This window comes from Fragaria vesca, linkage group LG2, assembly GCF_000184155.1.
Source record: "Fragaria vesca subsp. vesca linkage group LG2, FraVesHawaii_1.0, whole genome shotgun sequence".
In the NCBI taxonomy this organism is placed as follows: Eukaryota; Viridiplantae; Streptophyta; class Magnoliopsida; order Rosales; family Rosaceae; genus Fragaria; species Fragaria vesca.
Window position 1 is genome coordinate 21,099,184 of NC_020492.1, and position 9,619 is coordinate 21,108,802.

Genomic DNA, 9,619 nt, shown 5'->3' on the forward strand with positions numbered 1-9,619 from the left:
AACGTCCATTTGTCAACGCTTAAAATCCACAGACTCGATTTTGATTAGCTAGAACATTTCCGAATACCCTTTCATTAATTGGATTTAACAAGTAACAAGACATGCAGGATTTGTCTTCGATTGCCTTCGTTTCTAGTAATATCAAGAAACCGCTTTTAATTCACTAAAATTTGCAACTAGTTTATTGTCAATGCTATTGTGGAAATGATCGATTCGGATACCAACATATTATTTATTTAAAATACTTGTTTTAGAGTGATAATCAGGGTTCCAAACCTCCGATCAAACATCTTTGTGTGAATGTACGTGACCAATCTCCACGAAATTGGTCATTTAAATTTCATTGTTAAGAATCAGCCGCAACAAAATGCTCAATTACGAAGAAATGCACATTAACTAAATGATCAATCCCTTGTAGCTAGGATGCAAATTTGCCGACCACCATTTTTTACATATATATATATATATGTATATATACAATACTTTCATTAACATTAACATACAAATCACTTACTGCCTTTATTACATTCCTGGTTTAAGAAGCCTGGTTTAAGTGGATATATACATCTAAGTTTATAAAAAACCTGGTTTACTAAATGTCAAACTTAGTATATTGGTTAACATAATATGAGAAGGGTTCTACTAACTTTTTTTTTTTGCATATTTTTGCTAAAGTAAATTGTTTTATTTGTATTTGATAACCTCAAAAAATAAATTATTTTGTTAAAGTAAATGTAAAAAATGATATATTTATTGAAATGATTAAAATGCCCTCAAAATTTAAGGTGTTAGTGGTCAGGGTATCAAAATGCTAACGGAATGAAACTTCGAGTATGAAAATGCAATATTTTGATAGTTAGGTATGAAAATGAAAATAACATCATAGTTTGATCGGGTGATGTTTTGTAATTAATCCAAAAGAAAAAGAAATAATGCATTTTACAGGATTGGAAATTAATTGATAGACAATTATGACGTAATTTTTTTTGGAAATGGCGGTATACCTGAAAGTGTATTTGCTGCAAATTCTTTCCTAATTTTCCGATGAATATGACCTCACTTGCCTGCTGGTCCAAACCTAAGAAACCATATACGCATACGTGAGATACAAATCTCAGAGTGACACTTGTCCCTTATGTTTTTGTCAGTTTCTGTTTCACTAGGGTCTATATAAGGGTGCCTTCTTCCCCGTCTCGGACCTCACCAAAGCATCGAAATCATTTCACTGGTTTTTTACTACAAAACTCTCGGTCACTATTTCGCAGTCACTCTCACCCAGAATCCATAGATGGTAGCGATTTTCACATACGTTTTCGTTTCTCTTTTAACCCTTATCTTCTTGTACATTTTCATGAAGAAGAGCAAGGGAGGAGGAGAAGAAGACCCCCATGATGATCATGGTCATAAGAATAGGGCGGCTCAGCTCCCTCCAGGCTCATTTGGTTGGCCTTATATCGGTGAGACCCTTCAGCTCTATTCTCAGGACCCAAACACTTTCTTCTCTTCCAGACAGAAAAGGTATGTCATTGCTGCTAGCTTTCTCTTTCTGGTTTTTATCATTTCTGTCTAGTACAGTTTATGATTCATTGATTCTAATATATGGCTCCCTATGGATTCATAGGTATGGGAAAATTTTTAAGACACATATACTTGGGAGTCCATGTGTGATGCTGGCGAGCCCGGAGGCTGCAAAGTTTGTATTGGTCACTCAAGCTCACTTGTTCAAGCCCACCTATCCCAAAAGCAAAGAGGCTCTGATTGGTCCCTCCGCATTATTTTTCCACCATGGAGATTACCATTTCAGACTGAGGAAGCTTGTTCAGCGATCTCTCAGTCCTGATGCTATTCGGAATTTGGTGCCCCATATCGACGCCACAGCTGCCTCTGTGACCTCGGAATGGTGGGGCACCGGGAAAGTCATCAACACCTTCCATGAGATGAAGAAGGTGAGTAAATTGATGCTGCAGATCACACAAGTTTGGATTGGAACAATTTGGAAAGGCCAGACTGTTTCACAAAACGGTCTGTATATTAAATTGCCATACTGTCAATTCTTGGCACTTATTCACCATAGATGAACTTGTAGCATGCATAATGCATACGTGGAATTTGACACCAAATTAGAATATGCGAAGAAAATATTATCCAAATTAGTTGAATATTTGAGCTATCCTTAAAAAGTCTATATTAACAAGGCAAAGTAAAGGCTATAAATTATTTTATATTTTGTTCAGGATCATGTAACAGAAATTTTTATTTGCAAATTGAAATTGTCATTGCAGTTTTCTTTCGAAGTTGGTGTACTAGTAATTTTTGGCCAATTGGAGACCCGCTACAAAGAAGAACTGAGGAAAAACTATATGGCAGTGAACAAAGGCTACAATTCATTTCCCATAAACATTCCTGGAACGCCATACAAAAAGGCTTTGTTGGTGAGTTGAGTTGAATTTGCATGCTAAGTAATGCATTCTTGCTAGATGTTTTTTATATTCGATCTATTGTGACTTCAAATAAGTAGTCGAACATTTAACACAAAAGTCTCTGATATAGAACAGTTTTTTTTTTTTGTAAAAGTGATATAGAACAGCTTGAACAAAAAACATTTGAGTCGATGCAGCTTGACAAAACCTTTTTTTTTTTTTTGGTATAAAGCTTGACAAAACCTTGTTTCTATCGTGATTACGTCTGCACCTTTTCTAATAAGTTCTCCTCGATCTCATTATTCCCAAATGTGTTTTAGGCGAGGGAGAGGCTGAGGCACATTATCGGTGACATTATCCATGAGAGAAAGGAGAAGAGGTTACCTGAAAAGGATCTGTTGGGTTGTTTGCTGAGATCAATAAACGAAGGAGGGGAAGTTTTGAGTGATGACCAAATCGCAGACAACATAATAGGTGTTCTCTTTGCTGCTCAAGACACCACAGCCAGTGTCATGACCTGGATTTTCAAGTACCTCCATGACGAACCAAAAATCCTAGAAGCTGTTAAGGTATTTGCTGCTCAATCACATCTTGATTTCCATTGTTGGATAAATTGAAAGCTCAATCATATTGTCTGTGTCTTTTAAATCAGAGACATGAAAACTAAGTATAACAAGTTCAATTATTTTGATAATAACCACTAGCTGCTTGCTTAATTTGCAGGCCGAACAAAATGCAATTCGCCTATCAAATGAACAAGCAGGTAACCAACCATTGAGTTGGGCAGACACCAGAAACATGCCAATTAGTTACAAGGTACATATTTACACATGCATTAGCTTCCATATACATTTACCTGTATGTACATAGTTCTAAATGTTGTCTTGTTATTCTTATCATTCTCAGGTTGTGTTGGAGAGTTTGAGACTGTCAAGCATTATATCATTCCTTTTTAGAGAAGCTGTGGTTGATGTGGAGTACAAAGGTAATTCGAGGAATATATTTGTGTCGATATTTTACTTGTTACACGATAGTGGTAAAACAATTTAGTTAAAATGACACTCATGATTTAAAAGAAGTTAATTTTCTAGTCACTTGGTTGAAACTGTCACATCAGATTTTCCCTGCCTACTGTTGTGTTCCAAAACTAATGATCACTGCAATGACGATTCCCAGAATTAGCAAGAATGCATTATTTTTGTCCCAGCAAGAGAAAAAAATGAGGTGTAGAAGTATGATTGGTCTTTGGAAATTGTGGCTGCAGGTTACTTGATTCCAAAAGGTTGGAAGGTGATGCCTTTGTTCAGGAACATTCATCATAATCCTGAATTCTTCACCGACCCTCAGAAATTCGATCTTTCTAGATTCGAGGTATGGACGGTGATTGGCTACTGTTTTCTCTATCTGTATGGAGTTGCTGTCATGACCAATAAAAGAGAGTCTGATAATTGAAACTATCTAACTTTGATCCATGTCTAGGTTGCACCAAAGCCAAATACATTTATGCCATTTGGCAGTGGAGTCCATGCTTGTCCAGGAAACGAGCTTGCTAAGCTGGAATTACTGATCATGATCCACCATTTAGTCACCAATTTCAGGTATGTTATATACAAGTCCTAAAAACTATGATTGATTTGAGCTTGGAGATTTTGAAGTGAAACTTTGCTACTGTTTGTGTTTTGCAGGTGGGAAATTGAGGGATCCCAAAGCGGGACCGAGTATAGTCCATTTCCTGTACCTCTGAATGGACTTCCGGTCAAACTTTGGAAATTAGAATAGGGCTAAGGGGAGCCATACCCTCCCCAACTTAACCTCATCTAGCTTTTTCTCACATATTCTAAGCTCTCTGTTTGCTCCCATCCTAATATTGCTGGAGGTAGTAAGATGCCCTTCATTTCTTTCTTCCCAAAATTTTGGTGTTGCAATTAATCTTTGTCATTCTAGAATATCATCTGTCTCTTTCTCCAGTGGATTTGAGTTTAATTTTAACTGCACAGACTACAGATTTTATGAACTACTCACAGTTCACATCATCTGCAATCCTAATTTGCACCAAACTGACCTTGACAAGAACTTATATCAAACTTTTAAGCAGAAAATGGGCAACCATGTAATAGCATTTATCGGAGAACCCAAATGAACTGATACAGGAACACTTTCTTTCTTTGCTTATATGTGAGAACATAATATTTGCAGCATATATAAATTCAACAATATTAATTTTACGTCACACATCAGTACAGAAAACAACTGTTGTGGCACTATGATAAGAAATTTAGATTTAAATATTAGGGTTTTTTAGGGTTTAGGGTATTTTAAGGGTTATAGGTTACGATACATACAACATAATATTGAAAACAATTGTGTGATATATTTAAAAATTATATCTTGACACGACATTTCTTAGATGATTGTTGTGGGATGAAGAACTTAATTAAAGTAGTATTGCCAAATGTAATAGAGAGCACATTACAACCAGCACTCGTCAATTACATCGTACAGATTGCACAAAGAACTATATTATACAAACTGGTCCAAAGCACACATCAATCATCATATATTTCTACGGATCGATCACTATAAATTTACAGATTGAAGTCTGTAGGCAAAACCTTATTAGCTCAAAGCAATTGAGATGTTGCAGGAGATGTGTATTTACGAATTGCTGCAGTGATCCTCTCCTTGTCTCTGGTTGGGAATGCTTCCAAGAGAACACCGTCTTTATAGAAATGGAAGAGGGGCACCGTCTGCATCATTTCATTTCATCTTAAAGTAAGAGCAAGCACTATGGAATACAAACACAGATACATAGTGGATCAGTATATCAACTGATGCAGAAAAACCATACATGTAGACCGTAAAGAAATGAAACTATAAGCTCGGTGTGCAAGTACAATCAAGTGTCCTCAACAGAAGTCTTATACAACATCATTGCTCTCCAGGATAGGATTAAGGAAAGTTATCACCAGAGGAATTTACCTTAATTCTAAGTCGGTCTGCAACCTCGGACTGTTCATCATACTCATCAATTACCTGCAGCAAATTCCCTTTTATAACTGTGTATTGAGCTGCTAAAAGAAACTCCAACAACTTCGGTGAAAATAAAATAACATACAACTCTCCATGCTATACTCACATTGTGCTTTAAGAAGATTACTTCAGCTTCTCCTTCACCAGCTCTCTTGCATAACTTTGAAAATCCTTGCTCTATGTACTTGCAGCTTCCACACGAAGTTCGATAAAAATCTACAACAACTAAAGAATGGCTTTCTTTGGCCGCATCAAGAATTTTGAAGAATTCCTCATCAGTATAAAATTCTCTAACACATTCAACTGGACACAGATCATCATCTTCATCAGACAAATCTCCTTGACTTTCATCAGCCACTCTGATCTTCTTTATAGCACGAAAGCCATGGCTAAACTTTGAAACTTCCCAACCTGTAAGTCTGATGCCAGGGCATAATCTAACATGTGTTCTCTCAGGAAATGAGACGGGAATTTCATATGGATTTTTTAAGATCGGTTTTGATCCAAAGTTAAATGAGGCCTCGGCCTTGCTATGAAGAACATTCTGTCTATGCATGACACCAAATGGCAAACCTCCAAAACAACAGCGCTTAAAACAATGATTCTCTCAGAAAATCTCCTTTCAGATCCTGGACAATGCTTTGCCGGATGAGCTATTGATCTTCTATATCTTTACTTTCTGTCATCTCCACTGGTGTACGTAGTGTGCACAATTAACAGAAATATTAGGGTCTATTGTTACAAAAATAATAGTAAAAGTTCAAGCAGAATCCAAAGTGAACCTAGTTTCTATGATTCAATGATTTGGGGAAGTCTGCAACTCTGCATCTTTTAGAGTAATAACACAGATGCCATGGATATGCTTGATCATTCTAAAAGGTTTGGAAACATTTCATGCAGCCATATAGATACAACATTCTCATTTATAAATCAGGGATGACTGTTTAATCTTCAAAAGGCAATAACTAGCTAATGCAGCCAACTAAAAGTCCAAAAGGATCATACTTTAGCTAATACTTAAACTAAAATTCACATAACAAGACATATATTCTGAAACCAATCGAGAGCAAGGAAAAATAATTGCCTGGAAACAAAACCAAACTAGTCTCAAATTTTCTGTCTATTTCTGGGTTTGTTGGAATTATCCCAGGTGGTAACTCCACGGGTGTCGTTTATCATAACTAGTTCAACAAGGACTATTCCATTAACAGCTAAACTTGATCGAAACGAAGCCTGAATGTGATTAATGAACAAAGTAATGCCTAAACTACTGACAATCAACGATGGCAGACTCCAAATGCAGAGACATGAACTAAAAAGCTGATTAGAACTTTGCTCACCTCAGGAAGTTGAGCATTGTCTTTGCCATATCTCACTTCTGAAAATGCTACGAATGACATGAGGCCACGACACCCACCATATCACCTATTTCCAACTGACTCCCTCTTCTGTTGCTCAATCATTGCATCCACATGGGTCGAGCCCAACTACGCATCATGGGCCTAGCCCAGTTAAGTTCGGTTAAACAAAAGAGCGGATGTATGACGTCAGACAAGAACCCAGAAAAAATGGGGTGTGGTTGGAAAGCGTGCCTGATCCGTCATCTCATCTCTGGTAATTAATCTTAGTTATAGTTCGCGCTTGATTTATACACGCCATTAAATTCCCCCATTACTTTTGTATCGCTCCGCCGAACCAACCAACCGACCAGTCATAATAAAACGACGTAGCTTTTGCTGTTGTGTCGAAGAAGAAGAAGAGATGGGGAGCAACGATGAGCTCAAGTCGGACGCTTTCCTGGAGCAGATGAAACAGCACCTCACCACCGACGCCGGTAAAGCCATCGTCAAGAAGACCGGCCTCGTTTACCAGATGAACATCGCACCCAAGGTAAAACTCTATCAACCAATCAGGGCTCTTGAACCGCATGCGTTTTCTATTACAAGTTCTAATCTTGGGAGTTTGATCGCAGAAAATCGGGTTCAATGAGGTGAGTTTCACCATTGATCTGAAGAAAGGGGAGGTGAAGAAAGGTTAGAGTTTTTCCAATTTTGCGGAAATTGTTTTGGTTAACTAGTGATGAGATTAGGGGCTGAAATATTATGGAATATGCAGGGGCGTATGAAGAAGGAAAGGCGGATGCGGTGTTTTCGTTCAAGGACGATGATTTCGTGAAGCTAGCGCTGGGGAAGATGAATCCCCAGATTGCTTTCATGAGAGGAGCCATAAAGATTAAGGGAAGCATGAGTGCTGCTTACAAATTCCCTTCCGACATTTTCCCCAAGCCTTCCGAGATGTGACTTGGCTTTGTTATTATAGCAAACTACGTATGCCTCCTTTGAAAAGATTCAATACACAAATAATAGCATCTTCAACAGCTTCCTTAAAATTTTTTTAAAATGAGGAAGTAAAAACTAAAATCTCCAAAAAAATTATGATTAAAGTCCAACAGCTTCTCCATTTTAAAAATTTTAGCATTTAATACAATAATAAAATATAATATATCATCATTAATTGTAACAAAAAAACATTATATATTTCATTGTAACAATAAACTACTAAATAAAATATTTTATTGTTGTCTTAAATTCGTTGGAGCACGTGAAGAATTTAATTTTTAGAGAAGGAAGACTTTGCTGCAAATTTGGGGAATGAATGTTTCTTTTTCTTCTTCATTCCCATTTTGGGGAATGAGATGGGGAAGCTGTTGGACCTAAAAACAGCTCTATATTCTCCAAAATTGAGAAATTCAAGAAAATGGGGAAGCTGTTGGAGATGCTCTAAGGACATGATCTTTGTTTTACAACTTATATGGACAAAATCTTACAATTATTAGGACAAAATCTTACAAATAAGGACAAACTGTTTTTATGTTGCATGTGTTAATAAGTCATTTACAATTTTAACCTTCACACATGAAAATTTAAATATTATTATTTAGATTTTCAACAAATGTAATAACAAGTTTTTAGTAGCTCAGCTAGTGTAGTAGCAGCTATTTCTAGGAAATGCAGTAGCAGCTATTTTCAATAAATGCAGTAGCAGATTTTCAGTGCCTCATCTGGTATAGTAGCAACTACTTCCAGTTAATGTAGTAGCAAACTATTTCCAGTAAACACAATACCAGACTTTTAGTGACTCAGCTAATGTAGTAGCAAGTTTTTAGTGACTCAACTAATGTAGTAGCAGTTATTTCTAGTAAATGCAGTAGCAGCTATTTTCAATAAATGCAGTAGCATATTTTCAGTGGCTCATCTAGTATAGTAGCAACTACTTCCAGTTAATATAGTAGCAAACTATTTCTAGTAAACACAGTAACATGCTTTTAGTGACTCAGATAATGTAATAGCAGCTATTTTCAAAAAATGCAGCAGCAGGTTTTTCGTGGCTCAACTAGTGCAGTAGCAACTATTTCCATAAATGCAATAAAAAAGTATTTCCATTAGGGTAGTAGCAGGCTTTTAGTGACCCAGCTAGTGTAGTAGCAGCAGCAGCAGCAATTTAAAAAAAAAATAACAAGTGTTTAGGTGTTGTTGATATCACTGCTACTGTTACGGCTAGAATTGCATCAACTACTGCTACTCCTCTTTACTTTCCATTCTCATTAAATGTTCGTCCCCCAAAGCACAACACCACCAAACTACGGCCACCAGTAGCACCATAAAGCTAAATCTAAATCCTCATTATCCAGAACAAACTAATTTCTAACTGACCAACAATGCCCAGCACTACCAACTATGCTGGAATTAAATTTGCAAGATTGAATTACAGTAGTAAACAAAAAAAGAAAGGCATCCTCATCTTCCTGTTTCAAATCTTCTTCCTCTCTTTGTTTCAAATCCTCTAGCACCGAATCAGGCCCGATTTCACATGCTTGAATTGAATTTATCTCCCCTAAAGTAGAATCCACATTCATCTCTCTTCTGTCCTATATCTCGTTGCCTTGATCCATCCCTAGATTGCTCCGCCTCCCTCTCTTTCGCCTTCGCCGTGCCAGCGCTCGAGCCCGATTGTATCCGAGGGATCCATTATCTCAGCAACGAGGCAAATGACCATTTGGTTGTTTTCGGGGTTCTCTGACGACAAGCTTGGCCGGGGCAAAGTCTCGTCGGGGGTTAGAGAGAGAGAGAGAGAGAGAGAGAGAGAGAGAGAGAGAGAGAGAGAGAGAG

General features: G+C 37.2%; 3 protein-coding genes across 3 annotated transcripts; 2 read left to right on the forward strand and 1 right to left on the reverse strand.

The window, feature by feature from the left end:
- The first annotated feature begins 1,195 nt into the window (after positions 1 to 1,195).
- On the forward strand, positions 1,196 to 4,327 carry LOC101304444 (abscisic acid 8'-hydroxylase 3-like). Its single transcript, XM_004291059.1, has 9 exons — positions 1,196 to 1,518; positions 1,622 to 1,946; positions 2,283 to 2,432; positions 2,741 to 2,989; positions 3,144 to 3,236; positions 3,327 to 3,405; positions 3,685 to 3,791; positions 3,900 to 4,018; positions 4,106 to 4,327. The coding sequence occupies exons 1-9, from the start codon at positions 1,289 to 1,291 to the stop codon at positions 4,197 to 4,199; spliced, it is 1,446 nt and encodes a 481-aa protein (XP_004291107.1). The 5' UTR covers positions 1,196 to 1,288; the 3' UTR covers positions 4,200 to 4,327.
- Positions 4,328 to 4,869: 542 nt separating this feature from the next.
- On the reverse strand, positions 4,870 to 6,602 carry LOC101304734 (thioredoxin-like 4, chloroplastic-like). The gene is made up of 4 exons (XM_004291060.1): positions 6,535 to 6,602; positions 5,557 to 6,141; positions 5,400 to 5,453; positions 4,870 to 5,167 (listed from the first exon to the last, which is right to left on the reverse strand). Exons 2-4 carry the CDS (start codon positions 6,004 to 6,006, stop codon positions 5,042 to 5,044), a joined length of 630 nt encoding a protein of 209 aa, XP_004291108.1. The 5' UTR covers positions 6,007 to 6,141; positions 6,535 to 6,602; the 3' UTR covers positions 4,870 to 5,041.
- A 315-nt stretch (positions 6,603 to 6,917) lies between these two features.
- LOC101305331 (non-specific lipid-transfer protein-like) lies at positions 6,918 to 7,750 on the forward strand. The gene is made up of 3 exons (XM_004291062.1): positions 6,918 to 7,340; positions 7,423 to 7,483; positions 7,566 to 7,750. The coding sequence occupies exons 1-3, from the start codon at positions 7,212 to 7,214 to the stop codon at positions 7,748 to 7,750; spliced, it is 375 nt and encodes a 124-aa protein (XP_004291110.1). The 5' UTR covers positions 6,918 to 7,211.
- Positions 7,751 to 9,619: the final 1,869 nt, after the last annotated feature.

What these genes read in the sequence shown, in the direction of transcription:
- LOC101304734 (XM_004291060.1), bottom strand. Translation starts at nt 6,006, where the DNA reads ATGCATAGACAGAATGTTCTTCATAGCAAGGCCGAGGCCTCATTTAAC. An exon ending in TAATCTTCTTAAAGCACAAT is followed by an intron (nt 5,454 to 5,556) that starts GTGAGTATAGCA and finishes AATTTGCTGCAG; the next exon opens with GTAATTGATGAGTATGATGA. An exon ending in CAGACCGACTTAGAATTAAG is followed by an intron (nt 5,168 to 5,399) that starts GTAAATTCCTCT and finishes GAAATGATGCAG; the next exon opens with ACGGTGCCCCTCTTCCATTT.
- LOC101305331 (XM_004291062.1), top strand. Translation starts at nt 7,212, where the DNA reads ATGGGGAGCAACGATGAGCTCAAGTCGGACGCTTTCCTGGAGCAGATG. An exon ending in AGATGAACATCGCACCCAAG is followed by an intron (nt 7,341 to 7,422) that starts GTAAAACTCTAT and finishes GTTTGATCGCAG; the next exon opens with AAAATCGGGTTCAATGAGGT. An exon ending in GAAAGGGGAGGTGAAGAAAG is followed by an intron (nt 7,484 to 7,565) that starts GTTAGAGTTTTT and finishes TGGAATATGCAG; the next exon opens with GGGCGTATGAAGAAGGAAAG.
- LOC101304444 (XM_004291059.1), top strand. Translation starts at nt 1,289, where the DNA reads ATGGTAGCGATTTTCACATACGTTTTCGTTTCTCTTTTAACCCTTATC. An exon ending in CATACAAAAAGGCTTTGTTG is followed by an intron (nt 2,433 to 2,740) that starts GTGAGTTGAGTT and finishes AATGTGTTTTAG; the next exon opens with GCGAGGGAGAGGCTGAGGCA. An exon ending in TCGATCTTTCTAGATTCGAG is followed by an intron (nt 3,792 to 3,899) that starts GTATGGACGGTG and finishes ATCCATGTCTAG; the next exon opens with GTTGCACCAAAGCCAAATAC.